Source organism: Crocodylus porosus, unplaced genomic scaffold (genome assembly GCF_001723895.1).
Source record: "Crocodylus porosus isolate Cpor-Errol unplaced genomic scaffold, CroPor_comp1, whole genome shotgun sequence".
Taxonomy (NCBI): Eukaryota; Metazoa; Chordata; order Crocodylia; family Crocodylidae; genus Crocodylus; species Crocodylus porosus.
Genome location: NW_017728951.1, coordinates 47,782,126 through 47,803,106, shown reverse-complemented (window position 1 = coordinate 47,803,106; position 20,981 = coordinate 47,782,126). Strand labels below are relative to the sequence as shown.

The 20,981-nt window shown below is 40.6% G+C and overlaps 1 protein-coding gene across 9 annotated transcripts in view; it reads right to left on the bottom strand.

The window, feature by feature from the left end:
* ZMIZ1 (zinc finger MIZ-type containing 1) overlaps positions 1 to 20,981 on the bottom strand; it is a 500,213-nt gene that overhangs the window by 163,467 nt on the left and 315,765 nt on the right. For 8 of the 9 annotated variants that reach the window (XM_019555666.1, XM_019555672.1, XM_019555671.1 and 5 more), the window contains one exon: positions 9,001 to 9,106. In XM_019555666.1, the coding sequence (XP_019411211.1) occupies positions 9,001 to 9,106 (106 nt within the window). Of the gene's footprint in view, positions 1 to 9,000; positions 9,107 to 20,981 lie in introns of those variants that run through there. The other variant, XM_019555677.1, reaches the window with a different exon arrangement.

Sequence of the window (20,981 nt, the reverse complement as noted above, 5' to 3'; positions counted from 1 at the left end):
TCATTCTCCCCTTGTACTCGGCCTTGGTGAGGCCACAGCTGGAGTACTGCGTCCAGTTTTGGGCTCCACAATTCAAAAAAGATGTGGAAAAGCTTGAGAGCGTCCAGAGAAGAGCCACGTGCATGATCAGAGGTCAGGAAAACAGACCTTACGACAACAGCCTGATAGCCATGGGGCTCTTTAGCCTGGAAAAGTGCAGGCCCAGGGGTGATCTGATGGCCACCTATAAGTTTATCAGGGGTGACCACCAGTATCTGGGGGAACTTTTGTTCACCAGAGAGCCCCAAGGGATGACAAGGTCGAACGGTCATAAACTACTGCGAGACCATTTTAGGCTGGACATAAGGAAGAAAGTATGAAACTATGAAGAATTTCTTTACTGTCTGAGCCCCCAAGGTCTGAACCAGCCTGCCATTGGAGGTGGTTCAAGCACCTACACTGAACACCTTCAAGAGCAAATTGGATGCTTATCTTGCTGGGATCCTATGACCCCAGCTGACTTCCTGTCCTTTTGGCAGGGGGGCTGGACTCGATGATGTTCTGAGGTTCCTTCCAGCCCTAATGTCTATGAAATCTATGAAATATATTTTGCTGTCTGAAAAAAAAAAATCACATGACAGTCACAACACAGATGTTCTTTGCTCTCCAGAGTAGGTGTCTATCTTTCCATGAAGTGTCCAAATGTAATTCAGGGAGGACTGATTTTTTCTTGGTAGGTCAAGTCCTGGCTGGGGAATTGTAGGGTTGCTATAACTTAAGGGTCGCTGAAGTTAGTATTTGCCCAGGCTACCCTCCATTGTTCTTTGGTGCTAGTGTTATTATCTTAGAGCTTTTTGGTGTATTTCAGGAAGAGTCTTGTAGATCTGAGCCTATCCAGTGATGGTGTAGTGATATAATCCAGAGCGCTGCATTTAACTATGAGATAAGGGTTTTAAAAAGCTTTTGGATATGCTAGGTGCGTCTACATGAGATGTGTACTGCAGTTGCCTAATTAGCTCCACAGGAAAGTCTCAGTGCCTATTAGGCCACAGTAAACTAATAAATGTCACCATCAGTTAGTACTTCTAAACACAAGTACTATCTGCAGCAGTGTTATTTACTGCACAGCAATGCACATGTAGATGCTGATGGGGCTGGCTGCGTCATGAGAGTGCTTCAGTGAGGGGGTTGCCTGCTGGCTAGCTGAGCCACAGCACGCTGGGCCAGGTCAGAGAAGCACCAGGCTGTCAGGTTGACCCCTGGGGCTCCTTTCCAGCCAGGGCTGCTCCGACCCAGATCAATGTACTGTGGTCCTGGACGCACATGTAAATGCAGAGTCCAGGAGAAACAAACTCTGGTGCAAACTGCACTGGAGTTTATTCAGTCAAAGTAACAGCACATGTAGATACACCCACAGAAGGCCACTTCATGCCCGACAGTTTGTCTAACATCCCCCAACTATACAGTTGGGCCAGTAAAAGATATGACCAAAAAATTCTTGCCTCTTGTATTTCCTGGATCATCATGGCTAGAGCATCACTCTACATCTACAACACAGAGAATATCAATGTTTGCCCCCACTATAATTTTACCTACTCGCTAACACAATAAGAAGACACATTTGTTCCTATTGCAGATGCTGGAATAGGAATTCCTTCCTTTGATGACATCCAATGAATGCTATTCTCTGCTCCTCTAAACTGTTGTTTCATTTTCCTGCTGATTTCAGGCACACTTCTAAAAGTTTTGAAGATCTGTACATGTTGGTCTCTGCACTTCAGAATGTCTAGTTCTGTAATCTCCAGCTGACATAATATAGCACAGTACCCTGGTAAACTGGGGTATTCAAACACAGTAGTCCAAATCCTATTCTGCCTATTGTCTACAGCTTTGGATGGGCATAACTCTTAATTGCTTTAAAACAGGGAGTAAACTGCTGCTCCTGAGTGCATAGCAGCTACTGTGATAGAACAACTATGTCTGTATGTTCCTGTAGGGATCCAAGTATGCCAAATTGCTTTAAATTTAACCCTGATTAAACAGAGTTGAAGTTGTAATAGTTTTCCTATAATGTATCCCCAAAGCAGCATGCAGACTAGTGGTGTGCAAGGAGGACGCTATTCGATTTGGATTCAGCCCGAATCAGGGACAGCGATTCAATTTGTTGATTTGGATCACTGTCCCCAATTCGATTCAGCCGAATCCAAATCTGAAGATTTGATGTAGTTTCAGAGAATCAGCAATTCAGATATAGACACAGCTCTAGAAGTTTTTTCTACATACCTCGAGGTACCAGTGCAGCTTATGAATGCCGCGGTGCTGGGGCAGATGAAGCATTCCAGAGAAGTGCGGGGGTCCCTCCACGTGCTCAGCGGCAAACGTGGAAGTGGACACTTCCAGGTCCACCAGGGAGTGTGCAAGGACCCCCCTCATGCCTTGCTGGCTAGGCAATTGGCCATGGGGGGACCCGGGGTGCCTCCCCCAGACCCAGGAGGCACCAGCTGCCAAATCAGGGGGACACAGGGGGGGAGGGGGCTGTGTGCTCCCCGCTGGACCCAGATGTGGACCAGAAGTGCTCCTGGTCTACTTCTGGGTCTCCCGCCATAGGTGCTGGGGAGCCCTCCACACTTCTGTGGGACACTCCACATGCCCAGAATTACAGTATTCACAAGCTGCCTGGTACCTTGAGGTATGTCAAAAAAAATTTAAAGCTGTGTCTATGTCCAAATCTCCTAATCTTTCTGAATCTCACCGAATCAATTCAGAGGGTTCCACTTTGATATGGAGAGATTAAAGGGTCCTCTGATTCAATTTGGATTCAGAGATTCAGCCACTGAATTGGGCTGAATCTCCTCCAAATCAAATCGGGGACCAAAGCTTCACGCAGCCCTAATGCAGGCATAAAAGCTGTGTTATAACAGCTTGGATCATAATTAATATCAATACAACTGTTATCAATGTCCATACCCTGAATGGCATTTAGACATCTAAATATGGTTCTATGCCAGAGAGTTTAAGTCCCTCAAAATGCAATGATACATCAACTTTTGTAACAAGCCTTAAGACTAAGCCACAAAAAAGGAGCAAGGAGAAGGAGGACCCACTTATGTTCTGCATTAATGGTTCATCAAGGACTGAAGGCAGAGTACATTAAAACACTTGGACACTCAAGTACTACTCACATGTATAAAAGGGCTAAGTTCAGCCGCAGGCTTTTTGACTGTCTGTATTGATTCAATCTTCACAGGTTTGTCTAAGCTGTGTAGATTGACTAGATAAGCACGTGAACAGACATTCACTGTTGATTCCAGAAATGCAGCCACATCCCTGAAGTGGCCCAAGCCAGGGGGCACTACAGCATGCCTCCATGCTCAGCTAGCCAAGGCTAGCCTGCCCACCCAGCAAGTGTGGTTTGTGGGAGAGGTGCAAAGCATCCTGGGATACCGGGGAACTGTGAATTAACTTGAATCTGTAAGGGATCTGGGACAGAGGTTCAATAAACTGACTTAACCTATATCAGTTAAGTCTGATACTAGAACCACCCTGGTTTACCTTAAACCAGTTTCAGCCATTTTGAAAGTAGTTTATTTTTACTGGACTTTTGTTGTGTTACAGATTTGAACTAGTTTCCAATCTTTTATACCTGTTTATGTGTAATTTTTGTCCCTAGCCAGGGGGAACAGAATCTGACAAGACCCAAACTACAAAGTTATAGGAAAGGAACAGTACTGACAGGAAAGAAACAGTACATGCAGAGCTTGGAGAGGGAAGGGAAAGCTGTACACCACCAATCTGGACCAGTTCATACCTCCAGAAAGCTTGGGAAGTGAGCAAAATGTCATTTTTCCCCCTATGAAAGCAGTTTGCCTATCTGCAGAATATTTCTTGTTCCAAGGAAATGATCTAGATGCTTCTAGCTAACATCCTCTCATTTCTAAATGTATATTGTCTTACTGACAACTTAATAGAAGGCTCTCTTTGGGACTGGGGTAGGAAGACAGGACTTCTCTGAAGGAAATTTAGCATTTGTAAAAATGACAGCCCTGGAGAATGAATTTTCTTTTTATCTATAGAACTGCTATAGCATGGACAGCCACAGCATCGGTTTCCAAATAAAACCTCATCAAAGTTTCCCAATCATGTTGTGTCAGTTCAAACCCTGATCTTATGTGATCTTAATGCTAACATAAATTATTTTCTCTTCTGTAAGAGTGAGCAAGAGTGAGAGAGAGGGGGAGAGAATGTGTGTATTTCATGAATTCTGGGACTGAAGTATGCACAAAGCCTCATTTGTATACCATGAGTAAGATCCTGGTCCCATTGAAGTCACATAGAGTTTTCCCTTTTATGGAAGGATGGAAGATGGGAACAAGGATTTGGCAGGTCTTGTGGAGCACAATGTTTTTGCAGTTTTTCTAGTGGCTCTTTCCAACTGACTGCACTATGCATACTACTGAGTTGTCCAAAGCTTTGTTCTCCTATGACTTCACAAATGTTTTAAAATTTTGGGATTTAGATCATTTACTCATTTTGCTTCTCTTTATCAATGTTGAAGGGAGCTATTGATATGTAGCAGGCTGACTAGACTCTTGAAATAACCTAAATTGCACATCTATTAAATCTACTACAGTAGACTGTTGGAGGTGCTTTGAGATTCTCCTTTAAACCTTTATTGAAGAGTAAATGGTTAACAGTGATTTACCTTTTTTAAACATAGTGCTCAGTTACAAATATGGCCATTTGTGTTAGAACAACTGGATCAATCAATATGGATTGTAAACAATTCCCATGCAACAAGTTCACTCTAAAAAACTTATACTTTTCACTGAAATCTGGAGTCTCTTCATGTAGAAAAGTGGTAAATGTAAATGAAAAGAAATACTTTCCTAACTGACAAAATGTGCCAGCATGAGCATCTTTAACTTCCACAAAGCAATTGCAACAAATGGTGAAAACCCCCTCAAAATAAACAGGAATGCAAAACAGTAATGTAAGAGGATAAAAGTTCAAAATCTGCATGATAATAAAAAAGCAGGTCTTGGTTAGTGTGATACTGGTTTATCAATAAAATATTTGTCTGTGTAGTTATAGTCAGAAAATGCCTCCACAGAATGGGCTCTTCTAATGTATCTTATTTAGTGGCTCAGTTATGTACAGACTAAATTTATTAAAACTAAAAAAAAATGGGTTTTTGCCATCAATCCTTCAAACTAAGTCCAAGGAACTGAAAATCAAGCAATATTCTTTCATCTCTTACCTCATCACTGGCAACAAAGATTCTACAATTAAAATTTACCAAACAAGATAGTTACTGATACAGGAGTAGTACATCTTGATCTTTGATGGGTATATGAGCACTTTAGAACCAACAATATTGACAAGAAATGTTTACTAGGGGTATGCAATGCACGCCCTATTTGATTTGGATTCAGCCTGAATCAGGGACAGTGATTCAATTAATTGATTCGGATCACTGTCCCTGATTCAAATTGGTTGAATCTGAAGATTCGATGCTGATTCGGAGAATCAGCAATTTGGATATAGACACAGCTTTAAAAGCTTTTTTCTACATACCTCAAGGTACAAACACAGCTTGTGAATGTTGTGATGCTACAGTGGATGGAGCATCCCACAGGAGTGTGTGGGGGAAGAGGGGGCCCCCTATGTGCTTGGTGGCGAGCCCAGAAGTTGACTGGAAGTACTTCTGGTCCACTTCCAGTTCCGCTGGGGAGTGTATAGGCCTCCCACCCCCCGCTCGGTGATTGACCATGGGAGGTCCCTGGGTGCCCCCCCAGACACAGAAGGCACCAGTCACCGAGGCAGGGGGTGTGAGGGGCCCAGCACGCTCCCCAGTGGACCTGGAAGTGGACCAAAAGTGCTTCTGGTCCACTTCTGGGTCTGCTGCCAAGTGCACTGGGGAGTTCCCTGCACTTCTGTGGGATGCTCCATGCACCCCAGCATCGCAGCATTCACAAGCCACCAGCTACCTAGAGGTAGGTAGAAAAAACATTTAAAGCTGTGTCTACGTCTGAATCTTCAAACCTTTCTGAATCTCTTTGAATCAATTCAGAGGATTCCAATTTGATTTGGAGAGATTAAAGGACCCTCTGATTTGATTCAGATTCGGAGATCTGGCCACTGAATCGGGCTGAATTGAATCAGGGATCGAAGCTTTGCACAGCCCTAATGTTTACTAAAATAGCCAGCAAAGCTTAAGGATACATAAGGAGCAAGTCTGTTGGGTGATTCAGTACCTAATTGAACAGTCACTTTACTACGTATAATTCCATTTGGAAAAATTCATAGAAGACACTTTAACTAGGATATAGTGTGTAGGTAAGAAAATATTATTAATAAGAACAAAGGGTTTTTTTAGGGCAACAATAGAGCTTATTAATAACTTGGTATTCAAACACAGAAGCAACAACTAGGCAATATATTTGATAAAACCTGTCACCTAGAAACACTGCATCCCACCATATTTTGAGGCTTTTACACAAAACCAAGAAGAGATTTATTCACTTCAGGCCAAGTGATCTACAAATTATGTTATGGAAATAAGTTTGCAGCAGCTATCAATTACTTTTCCAGAACAGGACATTGTTTACCTTGCATCTCAAAATGGTGCTCACTACAATGCAGATTAACAACATCTCTAAAAGTGTGTCCCTGTATCAGTATCAAAGTGATACTTATCAAAATTAGTTCAAACTGTTGCATAAGTATATAAATAATAAGTCTGAAGGAAGAGGAGCACCCCTCCGATGCTATTATAGATTGTTTTGTTAACAAAAACCCTAGTCAGGATTATAGATAATCATTCTTCAGGAGCATGAAGTAAGAAAAATTTTGAAAGCACCCTATCCAAATGCAACAGGTGTGAGAAGGGAAAAAAGAAAATGTTATTCAGAACAACATGTGCAAAAAAATTGACATAATAAGTCAATCATGAAAGGAGCTATAAATAATGAGGAACGTATTTTGAAGGGAAAAAAAGAGAAAATCTTGAAGGAGAGAAGGCCTGTAAGTGTAAAAAATAACTGCCATAATTTCTTAGAGAAAACTGCATGAAAGAGCAGAATCATTCTGGATAAACAGACCATAAAGCAATGGTAATAGTTGGAAGTTACTATAAAGCCCTCTGGTCAGAAGAATCAGCCTGATTAAGAGCGAATCTCCCTGTATAACCCCAGTCTTCTGATCTTCCAGTCTCACCAGTGACTGTGGTAGCTTTCCATGTCTGCTATGTGAATATAATAGCGAAGTCTGTGTGTCTACTTATGTGACTTTTCACAAATATATTAATATATGTCCACAGTTATGCATTTATTTGAGTAAGTTAGACAGCAGAAGCAATTTTCAAAAGTCAGTGTTGATAGACAAAAATAAGTTAAAAAATACTGGAGAAACACAGGTGTGCACAAGGTAAGGTATGGCAGAAGCACATGTGAAACCAAGCATTTAGGGCCACCTGAATTAAAGAATACATAAAAGTAGAAATAGTTAATGACAGAGACAGTAGGACCTTTATGGGTTTGCCAGCAAAATGCATGAGAGAAGGCAGCTATAGGCACAGACATTACATTTGCCTGGAAGGGATAAATAACTGGAAGCCATCAATACTATACCAGATTAAGAAATGAAAACATCTGACAACCTTCCCTCCAGAAACACCCTGAAGGGATCTACTTCAGATGAAGATAATATAGGAACCTTCAAAAGGTATGTTCTTAAAGTATTTGAAAACAGAGTTGTATGCTTTCCATACAACTTTGAATACATGGACATTAAAATTAGAGAAGCCATTGAGAAGACTAATCAACCAAGGAGAATTAGCTAGCACTGGAAATAACCAGCATGAATTCACAAAAGAGGGATCAGCCTCACAAAGTGGATAAAGTATTTTGAGAACCAATAATGATTTCATGGAGATGCCTAGAGGAAAGAAAATGATAGTTAATTTATTAGACATCTAGCAGAAGTAATAATCCTGTACCATGAAAAAAGGAAATCTGTAAAGTCAATGGTATCACATAAGATGTGATGTCCCCTAAGTAAGGAACTTTGTTGTCTAAAAAGATAAGTTACCCACAAGCCTAACAGTGATTTGAAATCAAAGAGTAAGGTGTGGCAAAAATAACTCTAATGCACAACAAGATAACTGTAAGAATTCTTGTCCTGATAGGAGGTAACATTTTCCCCTGTTCCAAAAGTCAGTGGCATGGCACCCAGTACTAACCAGGAAGGCAATCCATGTCTTATCTTGAAAAGAACAATTATCTTATCTACTCACCTTCCTAACTAATGTGCATTATATTGACATTTGTTGACTGAAAAGGCAAAGAAAAATAAAGTACTGTAAATAATTGTCATTATGCAAGGTACATGGATGTAAAACAAAGGATTTTTCCTCAAACAGAGAAAACAATAGCACCATTTTAACAGTCAATTATTACTATGGTGCTGTGCTGTAGTACAATGGTAGCAAAATGAGACTGTTTTTCCAGACTGCTGGAATAGTGGCTCCTTGTTGTAATACTGGTGGTATTTCTACCTATTCCTGGTATAAAATCCTAAACCTAATGATAATGATACCCAGAACATGTAGTAGTTCTTTATTCAGACATCTGCCCCAAAACACCAGAAAGTCATCAATAGATATAGCTATGATTCTCAGATGAACTGGAAAGAGATAAACAAGTTGGCATATGATGGAAAAGCAATGAGAGGGACATAACTGTTGACACAAATGAAGGGAATGTGGTATGCGAGTTCCCTTTTTGACTTTTTATCATCCTGAGGTTACAGAACATTAGAGACCTTGTAGCACAGAATGGGAAAAACGAAGGGGCTCCCAAGGTCTGGTATCCCAGTTCAGGCCAGCACATCCAGTGGAATGGTAGAATATGAAGAACCAAGACAAAGCCTTTCCTCATCAAGGGGAAAAAGATAGCTAATAATTCTATTTGTTTAACTTTTGACACTCAGAGAACCAATCAAACAGAAATAGGATTTTCCTACCAGCTGATTTGGGAGTGAATTTATCCCTGTTGGCTGCACATACTGCCAGTAGCCTGTAGCCAAGATCCAAGTCAAATCCTTGCTGTGCTGCCACTCGACTAACAACCTGCAAAGGGAAAGAGAAAAGGCTTCAGTATAGGTTATTTTGAGATTCTTGCAAACATAGGAAATGCGCAGGAGGTGTGGGGGGGTATGTGCCCCCCCCCCCGAGATTGGCTGCCGCTGAAGCCGCCACCGGCTTCCGCAGGCGGTCGCCGCTCGCCTCCTACTTCCCACCCCCCTCAACACCAACAGCACCACCAGCATCTCACCACTTCCCTGCCTTTACTGCCAACACTGCTGCTAGCATCTGCGGGCGGTCCATACTCATCAGCACCAAGACCACCACCAGTGTCTGCGGTCTCTGCTTGCCACCACTGACACCACCACTGGCGTCTGCAGAAGATCCCTGCTTGCTGCTCATCACCCCTCCACCACTGACACCGCCACCAGCGTCTGCAGGTGGTCCCTGCTTACCACTGTCAACAAATGGTGCCCTCCCAGTCTTGAGAGGCATCAATCATTCACATTTGCAAATGTATATTAACTGGCTTATCAGTACAACTGCTAAACAACTGTGCCTACTACTGGCACACACTGGGAATAGGGTTTGCTCTTGAAGGGCTTTAAAACTACACACAGAAATCTGCACTTTTAGTCTATTATGCTGGTTTGCTTATTTAATTGTTTTTTTTTTCAGAAAAGGCCTGTGTGTTCCCCCTTGAAAGATAGGTAAGCAAAGCTTTTTAAAAAAATATTAAAGGAACTTCTATGTAAAATAAGCACGACAGGTTTTATTGCATTTGAGTCTTCCTCCACTGCACAGACACTAACTATATCATGGCACTATCCTTAATAGTATTTTCCTGGTGCCCTTAAATAAAATATTCTGCCATGTCACTTGTATGCAATATACTATGTTCTCCTAAACTGCTATTTTCCTTGCCAAAGATGGTTGCATTTCTGGGAGGTACTTTGAGATATTTTCAGGATAGAAGGACTCCATAAAAACAGGTTACATAAACATCAGATATTATCCAAACATATCTCAAATATTCACAGGAGACCTTTTGACCTTTTCTGGGGATGGACAGCCATGCCAGTAGGAATTTAAGTCCTAGTAAAGCTATTCAGGTTTACTGAATGGACAGCGTAAAAGCTAGGGATGTGAGGAGAAGCAGCCTACTGGTCCTCCATGTTGGGAGATTAAGTGACAGGCCCATACTCTGTGCTCACAAAGAAGTTAAATTAGAGAATCAACATGGGAACCATTCTGTAAAGTAGCATGACAGACAGGGACAGCAGGGTTTTCATAGTGCCCTGGAGTGACATCTGATGATGTAGAAAGACTTCAGATTCAGATTTTGATATGAAGAATTTGAGTACTCCCTACACAAACTAGGTATTTTTATATGATTGTTATTATTTTGTATTGATACAATGCCCAAAGACCCCAGGCAGAAATGGAGTCCAATTTCCTAGGTGCTGAGAGAGACAGTCTGCTGTAAATAGTTTACGAGAAATAAAAATTCTCTTTCCAGCCTTTTCTCAGTCTGAAAGCCCCTTGCTAAATTAAAGACAGTACACATTAGTGTGCAATTATCTGTGTCCAGCACTGGCTCTCAAAAAAAAGCAATGGTATAGAACAGAGTTAGAAACTAAGATACGCAATAAACTATAAATGGTAATGAAATGTACCATTGTGTGTTACCTAGTCAGCATAATCACATGTATCTTATTATTCAAAACTGTTTTCCATTATCTACTTTTTCTAATTAACAATAGAGAATCAGATTTCTTTAAGAGAGAAATGCTATAGAAAACACTGTGGTTTATGAAAAGATTATAGTTGCTGTTGTTTCAGTTAATTTGGAAACTAAGATTTCCAAATCCCTTCCCAATCCCTTCTTTAAACTTTCCGGTCTCGAAACTGACAAGCAGAGATCTTCATAAAAAATAATATTTAATATCGGTAATAAGCACAGGTGAGATCACTGCACCAGCCCAATTATAACCTCTTTAACTGTACAATGAAAATTTATAAAGTGCTTTTTCAATAGGAAGAGTAAAACATTTAAGAGAAAATGCCTTGTTATTTCTGATAAATCATGAAACATTGCCAACTCAGTTAATAATCTTCAAGACCTGGTATGTAATAGTACAGTTCTTAATATATTGTCTAGGTTAAGGGGCTTGGGTCCTATCTTACAAAAAACATATACACTGGATGACCTGCTTGCATAAAATTAAGTGCTTGAAAAAATCTTTACATATATTAGCCTAACAACCAGATATTCCATGATATGGGAGCAGTGGGAAGACTAAGCCCCTTCATGAAGGAAGCACAATGCTATTCTGTCAGAGGGCACTGATATTTGGGGATCTAAATATCTGTACTGAGTTCTGCTTTGAATATTACCAGAACTCAGGTACAAGTCTGTTCAGCCATTCATATCACATCAGATGTATATCAAGAGAGAGAATTGAAGAAAGTAAATGAAAAGCTCTTTCTTAATCTTGCTAAAGGCTCCTGAGAGTGATGTCCTGCAAGTGTGCAAACATAATTTAAACACATTTAAACCTCATCTACTTTTACATCACACTAGAGCTCACTTTAGCTCACTGCTCTCTTCACTTTGACAAGCAGTGGAAGTGCCCCTCCTGCCTTTAGCTTTGTCAGATTATCTGAAAGTTTGGTATTTTGAAACTAGATAGGAATGAAAGCAGATATACTCATCAATATAAAATACTGCTAAATGCATGGTATACTTGTACAGTTGGTTCCTTTTAAAGCATGAAGTTATGGACACTTCAGAGGCCAGGTAAAAACTCTGAACCAGCACCATGCTAATTATGAAACAAGTTCTCTATGATAGTTCAGGAAATATAGGCAAGCTTGGAACCCTGATATATGAAAAAATGTCTATGATTATTGTGTTTTTATTAGGAAGAGCAGAAAGTCTGGGACAGATTAAATCTTAAGACCACCCAGGGTACAATCTGTTATGCTCTCATTATTTGCAGTGAGTTTTATATATTTCACTTTCTGCCAATTACAGGAAATATTTTACAATTTGGCATATACTGAAAATAGCAGCACAGTCCAGCAATTCTAGGTCTCTAGTTCACCTCTGACAATTCTTACTTCTCTGCATTCCTGGGTAAATCACATAAACCTACATGGGCCCAACTAAAAAATGAGTACACAGGCAAATGCTTAAGTAAGAGGAATCTAAAGAACAGAGTAAGCCAGGAAATATTTTTATTCTCCATAAGAAATATAAGGAAAGCAAACAGAAAAAACATTTTATTTGTAAGACATGCTGCATTTTCTCAGTTTTTTTTAATGAAAACACAATTGGAACACTTTTCCCTACAAAAATCTAACTAAAGGAAAACTAGTCATTCCTTTTTTTTGTCTATGTGACCATTGAAACATTATTCAGCCAACTGTACTCAGTAAAGCAATCACCCAAGCTGCCTCTGAAAGTAAATCCTGTGCTGGGTTCTGCAAGATTGGCTCTCTTTTGAGTGGGGCTCTGATGTTCTCATGGACTCTTCTAACTTCAATACGCCATGTTCACACCCCTTTTCAGTGGGCATCTGAGTTAACATGAGTAGAAGCAGCTCATACCTTTCAGTTCTAGGCTCTTTGACAACTGCATTCACTACATGTGGTTCAATTTCTAATGGTTTTCTTTGCAACTCTAACAGCTAGACAGAATTTTTATTTTTAAAATGAAAGCTGAATAGAGTAGGACACACCTCTTTCACAGACTGTTTCAGACCGCCTAAAAATTCAGGCTGCTACATTGTTTTCACTCCATGTTTTGAAAGGTTCCTTTGTAACCAGAAGAGCTGGAAACGTCTTTTATTTTTCAAATGGACAGTAAGATTTTGGGGAACAAGATGCAAACTTCAAAAAGAAGTAGGAACACAGGGAAGAATAAGGAACAAAATGATTAAATAATATTTAAATAAATTAGTTGTGTCTAAGCTAGTAGGGCCCAATAAAATTTATCTTAGAGTACTTGCGAAGTAGCTGATGTAAATCCCTAAACCATTGGATATTATCTTTAAAAGAAATCACAAAAGATGAGTGAGGCCCCAAGAGAGCCAAAGGCGGGAAAGGAAGATCTGGGGAATTACAAGCTAGCCAGTCTAACTTCGATACCCAGAAAGATACTGGAACATTTTATTAAACAATCAATTTGTGAGCAGCTATAGTAATGTGATAAGAAACAGCCAACATGGATCTGTCAAGAACTAATCATGTCAGACCAATCTAATTTTCCTCCTTGACAGGGTAACTGGTCTAGTGGATAGGAGGGAAGCAGAGAATATGATAGACCTTAACTCTAGCAAGCCTTCTGACACTGTCCCATCTGACATTCTCATAATGACTAGAGAAATATAGCTTAGACAAAATTAGTAGGAAGTAGGTTACAACTGGTTGTAAAACTGTACAAATATGGAGATTAATTGGCTGGGAAGGAATACTGCAAAACAAAAAATCTAAGGGATATTGCAGACCACAAACTGAATATGAGTCATCAATATGATGCTGCAGCAACAAAAGCAAATCTTTTATGGCATTATATTAATAGGTGTATCATTTGTGAGATCAGAAAGGCAATTATTCTGTTTTGCTCAGCATCATGAAGCCATAGCCAGAGTGTTGCATACATTTTTGGACACTAGACTTTAAGAAAGATGTAGGCAAAATGGAGATGCTGTCAGAGGACAGCAACAAGAATAGTAAGTTTAGAAAACATGACCTACTAGGAAAAGCTGAAGGTACTGTGTATGTTTAGTCTGGAAAAGAGAAGACTGAGGGAAGATGATAAAAGTGTTAAACTGGAAAAGCTTGTTATACATATGATAGTGATTAAGCGTTCCTATGGCCAGTGGGAGTTGAACAAGAATTTACCAGCTTGATTTGCAGCAACAGAGATTAAAGCTAGAAATTAGGAAAAAATGTCTAGCCATGACAATAATTAAGCAATAGAACAGGTTACGCAAGACGACAACTGAAACCTGCACTGTTTTTTTGAACGAGATAGACAAACATCAATCAAGGAGATCTGATACTAGATGGGTGGCATGACCTAATGACCACTTGAGGTCCCTTCCAGCCCTATGTTTCTAGGATTGTGAGTACGAGCCAGCAGGATGTGTGAATGGCACACCAGCCCTGGGTGCCAAATTAAAAGAAATCACCAGACTGGAGACCACCTGGACAGCAGTAGCAGCAGGAGAAGGTAGGTGTCTCCCTACTCCAGCTGTCATTTCTCTTGCCACCCAATCTCCTACTACTCACTGCCACCAGCAAGGACAACTGATGGCAGGGGCTGCAGTTGATTGGTCTGAGACTGCCAATCAGGTTTGGCAAATGCTGGCCCAGGGCTCAAACCTTGCACCTTTGCCAGTTTGCTAACTGGTTCAACTCAAACAAATTCAGCCTGTTCCTCAGAGCACTTGGCTTGTCATTCGTCTACGTTACAAAATTTATTCTGTGATTGAAAGTAACTGCGCAATAGATCTGCGTTACCTAACACAACGCTAACCAGAACTCTGCTCAGTTTGGATCAGCATGAATTGAGACTTGTGTCATTCCAGTTAACTGAGCACAATTCAGTCATGATCCACAAATGCCAAGTGCAATTTATAGTGACTGCTAATTCATGTTCAGCTTTGTGTCAGCTTACTCACCATCATGTTCAAACCCAATACAATTTTATAATCTTGAACGTGCATTTGTTGTTTGGCCTGGGAATTTCACTTTATGAAAAAAGAGATAAATGAAACCCATCTTTTAGAAAGGACATTCTTATTCCATGGCCAGAAGCTGAATGTGATTTTCCTTCATGGAAATATAAGCAGGCTACCTAGCCAGGCCAAGGGCTGCATACAGTATTTTTCTATGTAATTTTATAGCAGCATTTGGAACAAACAATTTCCTATATGAAGTAAAGATTAATGTCTAGTTTTTATTTTAATTTAGATATGCAACAATTTGAAGCAACCTTTCTTAGGAGAAGCATGTACCCTGTTTTCATGCAAGCATCATGCCAACAGATAGACTGAACTAACTACAGGCCTCTGAAACCTTTAACCTAACACAATATAGTGGTCATGGCTGAAACACCTTATTCAGTCACTGTGATTCAGTTCAATAGGGTTCCTGCAGGGCTGGAATCTCATGGCCATCAGTAACGGGCAAAAAATGATTAGGGTTGGATTTAGGAAACTGCTAAGAAGCAAGTAAAGAAATGCAGCTATCAACTTCTACTCCTGGTATTGATTTTAACTGCAGCACTGCTTTTCCTTCCCATTTTGTTTTTTTCCCCCTCCTTCTTTTGTAAGGGTAAGAGCATAACTTGGTGTAGTGAGCACCACTCCCTGCCCTTCTTGTCATCACACCATGAAGTACTGGAACCATGTACCTCTTAACCTAACAGGCCTGTTAATCAAGAGAGCTTTATGACTGCTTATTACAAAACTCCCTTCCCATTATGTTGCACTTTCAATGAATCTCTTAACTGGCAGCAGTCAAGAGCACCCCCCCTGCTGGCATCAGAATGAATTTTTTCAATTCAATTTGCAGGCTGCTCAAAAACTAAAAATGCCCACTGATTGCTAGTTCAGACTTCTCTGTGTTCAGCCACTTGTGTGCACTTGAAATTATCTGAATACAGTTTGAAGACTACAGCAGAAATTGTGTAATTAGAATTCTGCAATGTAGATGGTAATTTTTCCCCCTCCGTAGTAGCAGACAAAGGTTAGATAAACAAGAAGGAAACTGAAGATTTTTGCAATGTGAATAGAGGTTTGCTTTGGAAAGAAAACGAAGAGGAGTGGAGATACCTTTGTGATCTAAGCCCTGGTTTGACTAGGTTCACAGATTCGAATCACAGAACAGCTTCCTCAACAATTTAGATCGTAGAAGCAAGTAAATGAGATACCATTTACTAGTCTTTTGCATTGGACTTTAAAGACAGAGGCCCTATCTTCTATGTAAGAACATAAAAGAACCCAGACATTCCCTTATCCTCAAAGCAGGGGTTAGTTGAAATTTCCTTTCTTCCCACCAGGTGGATAAAGACCATGTTTTCAAACATAAAAAACTGGGACCTTTACAACAATGATTTTTAGTACTGTGAAATGTTTGTTCTGCATCCGGACTGCACTCTTTAATCTGCTCCACCTAGGGTAGTGGAGCTGGGCAAAGCAAAGTGGAGCACTGCCTTCCTTTCCCCTCAATTCTATCCTCTTCATGATTCTGGCAATCAAATAGATTAGTTAGGGAAGGGAGGGACATCTAATTACCCAGCTCCACCCTCTGAATTTTCTCCCAAGCACTGAAGGCAAGAATTGCACTGATTATTAAACTGGATAATCAACTCATTGCAATAACCTGACAAGTTATGACAAACTTTGACTGTGAATGGGGATCTGGATGAAATGCAGGTCACTGAACAAGGCAAACAAGAGATGCACAACAAGAGATAAATGGGGGCATATGTCAAACAATGTGTCAAACAGTAAAATACCAAGTGTTTTTAATAACTAAATGTAAATAAGAAATAAAATTATTTCAGGGATATCAGGATATCATTTTGAAAAGCCAATAGAAGTGAGGTCTACAGCATTTTTATGCTCATTGGTATCCAGGATGTTTAGTGCTACATATTGATAGTGCAGTTTATACTATGCTCTGGGATACTTTGGGAGAAATGGCTCTATATTCATTTGAAATGCTGAATCACCTGCATTCAAAACTTTATATAGGTGGACAGAACTGAACCAGGTAGCTCCCTTTCCTACCCCCCACCTCCCCCATCTTTATATTGGCTTTCGCCTTGCCCTTGTTCCTCTGGCATGTCCTGCTCTTTAATTTTCTCCTCAATTTACATGCATTAGACTTTGCAGAATATATCCTTATACCCTTGAAAGTTGCAGTGATACACAGAAAGAAGCAAGCAAACTGCATGTTCAAGTTAGAAGAAATCTGGCACCAACATGCACCTAGCACCACAGATAATACTCCATTTTCTCCCACAATATCTATGTGCCCCAGTAGCTTCTCTTGTGTAGAATGCCAGATGTGCTTGTTAAAGTTTGGTGTTGTCATACAGGTGGCAGCAGACTACAGAAGATACATACTAACCCTATAGATGCTCAAATGTTTCACTGGCAGCTGGAGTACTAAAAAAAAGTTCTCAGATTAAAAGTCATATATATGAAAGAGAAAACCAAGTCAAACATCATAATTCAAGCCTAAAGTCAGCTTTGAGAATACCATAGTAAAACAGAAGTGTCAGGAGAAGATGGGATTTATACTGCTGAGCCTTCCACCTCACTAACTGTACTGACAAGCAAGTGGCACCAGCTGTCACAAGGGAGTAATACTGTACACTCACTCAGCTAATTTTCACTGGTCTAGCTACCACAGCGAAAACCCCAAATGTAGATGTGGCACAGCAGCATAAAGCAAGACCTGGAGTAGTGTACCTAATATAGAAACTACATGTCAAAGAGTAATCCTAGCAGCTGGCTATAGGGTAGCATTGGATGAATGTGTAGGAATTTGTAGAATCTGTTGCAGGATGCAAGAATGGTAGCCATGATGTACAGCCTGAAGAAAGGTCTTGAATGTAGCATGAACACTGTTCACCATGTAAAACATAGAAAAGCACTTGCTTAGTAAGGAGGAGGAAACAGGACAGAATCAGAATTCCCTCATGTTGAACAGTTGTCATGGAAGCCTTGAGCACAGAGGTATATGCTGTCTTCAAGGCTCTACTGGGCAGCTAAATCGTTTTCCTTTCCTGGATACAGATGTGATGATCTGAGTCTTTCCCATCTGAAATTATTGCAATCTTGATCCTAATCTGATTTTTGAAATGTCACAGATTGATTTTCACTTGCATACTTCCCTGTATTAATGAGAATGAGTCCAGCCAGGCATAAAGTCAATTTAGTAGCAGATACCTTATGAACACATTTGCCCAACTTTGTTGTTTCTGCCATCTGAGGCATCCTATTTTGGAAACTTGACCTCATCCAAATGTACAGTTCTTGTCCCTTTTTAATTAAAATTTTTAATTACATATTTGATGAGCTAAAATGGATTTCCATATCATGAAACTGACAACAGCTTTCCTGTTTTTCCAAATGATCTGAAAAAATCTCAAGAGCCTTACTTCAAGGATTCTTCAAGGAGAAATGGCACTCAGAAGGAAATCTTCTGTTGTTAAAAAAGACTGGGCCTGCACAACACTACAACTACTGTCAGGAGACCTGAAGCATCAGTTCTGGACATTTTATATAGCCATTTGTCATTTGGGTAATACATCTCATAAGAATATGCAGAGTGGCAATATAGACTTCAGGTTATAGAGAAGATCAACGAACTTCTGGAATTTCAGATATAGTACTAACTAGGGATATCAAAGCATTTTATGTCTGATTTTTTTTCTGATACTCCACAAGAGCACAGCAACTAATTAGAGTTGAGACAGACCACACTGGATAGAAAAACTCTAAGGCTAAGTACAGACAGTCAAAAAGCCTGAGGCTGAATCAATTCAATCTTCAGTCAGTTCAAACTGGTTAGTCTAAACTGCATAGACTGAACTGATAACCAAGTGAACAGACATTCACTTTTGATTCCAGAAATGGAACCACATGCCTGCAGTGGCCAAGGCCAGAAACCTGAGGGTGCTACAGCACGTCTCCCTCCTTAAGTGGGGCAAACTGCTTGGGCCAAGGCTAGCCTGCCAACCCTGTGAGGGAGAATTTGCAGGGAGGTGCAAAACATCCTGGGGGGCTGCAAGTTAACTTGAATCTAGAGGGGATCTGGGACAGAAGTTTAATAAACCAATTTAACCTAAATCACTTAAGTTTGATACTACATCCATCCAGATTTATCTTAAGCTGGTTTCAGCCATTTTGAAAGTGGTTTATGTGCACTGAAGTTCTGTTACGTTATAGATTTGAACCGGTTTCTGATCACTTATACCGGCTTATGTGTAATTTCCGTGCCTAGCCTATCTAGCCATTGCAAGAAGATGTGTTGTGACTCACAGGGACAATTTCTTCCCCTAATTCCCTCTTCCCCTTAATTATTTTTTAATTTTTGAACATTGTGTTTTGCAGGCAAGGTAGCCTAGGAAACACTGTCCTTCTAAGGAGATGAAAAATGGAGGTCCTGAGTACTTGCAGTCAGAGAACCCACAGCACATTTGATAAGAGAAGCTGCAATTATCCCAGTGCTTTGTGCTCAAGACAAATCTGGCAATTACATTCTGCCGACCTAAATTTCTCTTGCAGTTTGAATCAGATGCAGGGAGTAAATTGTTAAACAGCTGCAATGTTCCATACCAGAGGGCACTGCTTGCAACTGTGAGCATCTTTCATAAATACCTACCTTGCATGCATGCTGTATGACCTAAATAACCATTAAAAAATCACTGCAAGTTCTCTTATAAAAGGAGCTAGAAGAGTGCAAAGTATTAGTTTGTTGTTCCCAACTGAAAGCAGCTGAAGGCACATGCATGGATCTTTTCAGTGGTCTCAGTTTAACCCTCTTTTCATTATTATCAGAACACTGACTTCCCTGCAGTACATTAGTTGGCAATGCCTCCCAATAATACCACTAATTTAACAGAATGCTTGGCAATGGCGGAATAATGGAATAGGATTAAGGTGGAGGTAGGAATAGGCAAAGAGGGACATGAAAATTTTGCCAACCAATTTGGGTTTAAGTTCTACTTGATATCATTACCCAAATTATTTTTTACTGTTGGTCTTTGGAAGGTTCATAAGTAAAGTTGTATATACAGTGTTCTTTGAGTAAATAAGTAAGTTTATAGAGCAAAATGTTTTAACTGTCATAACATAACATCATGTTTATGAAACATCTTTTTACTCCATAGTGCTTTACAAACTTCCCAGGCTATACTCAGAAAATGGTTCACTCAGCAATAAACTACAGGCACTACTGGACTGCAAGCTGGCAGCTGTTTTAATCACCTTTGCTAGGGACAGACATTCAAAAACCCTGAGCCTGAATTGATTCAATCTTTGCAGGTTAGTCTAACCTGGCTAGGCTGCACCAGTTTATAACCACATAGACATCCTTTCTGGACTGAAGTAATTCAGGCACATGCCTGCAGTGGCTCAGGCTAGAAGCCGGGGTTGAGGGGGCACTAGAGCAGCTCTTCCTTCCCTTCACTTCCACAGAGCTGAGCTCAGCAGAGCTGATCTGAGCAGGGGCGTGGCCAGGCCTGGGCAGGACGCTCTGATGTCCTGTTCCCCCACCTCTCCTCCTCCCCCCAAGTAATCCTCCTCCCCCCAAGCAGCCCAGCAGGGAATATTTATCACCCCTAGCTCAGTGTTTATTAACCCATTAAGAAAACAAAGCCTCTCTCCATTAGTTCAAACTCTTCTTAAACAGCTCTTCCAAGGAAGGACCTACCTGTTGATTAGTTCCAAAAAGCCTTTGTTGTCTCCCAGGTGTAGTCAGCATGTGGTCCACTAGCTAATGCTGAGAGGTGTAAGGCAGAGGGGCAGGGGGAATAATCCCTGTTTAGCTGGGAGAAGCCAGACAGATGCCTGCAGTCTCTGCTTGAACACCAGCGAGGGAGCAGAGGAAAGGGGGGAACTCCTGCTTAGCAGGGAGTGGCGAGGAGGAGAGCGGGAAGCAGCCTGCAGTCTTTGCCAGAGCTGCAGCCAGGGAGCAAAGGGGAAGAGCCAGCCCTGCTGGGATGCTGGGGGAGTCTGGTTTATCTTAAACTAGTGAGGGATCTGGGACAGACACTGCATAAACAAATCTGACCCAAAACAGTTAAGTTATATTACATTTAACAAGATTCATCTCAAACTGGTTTCAGCCATTTTCAAACTGGCTTATGTGCACTGAACGTTTGTTCTGTTAC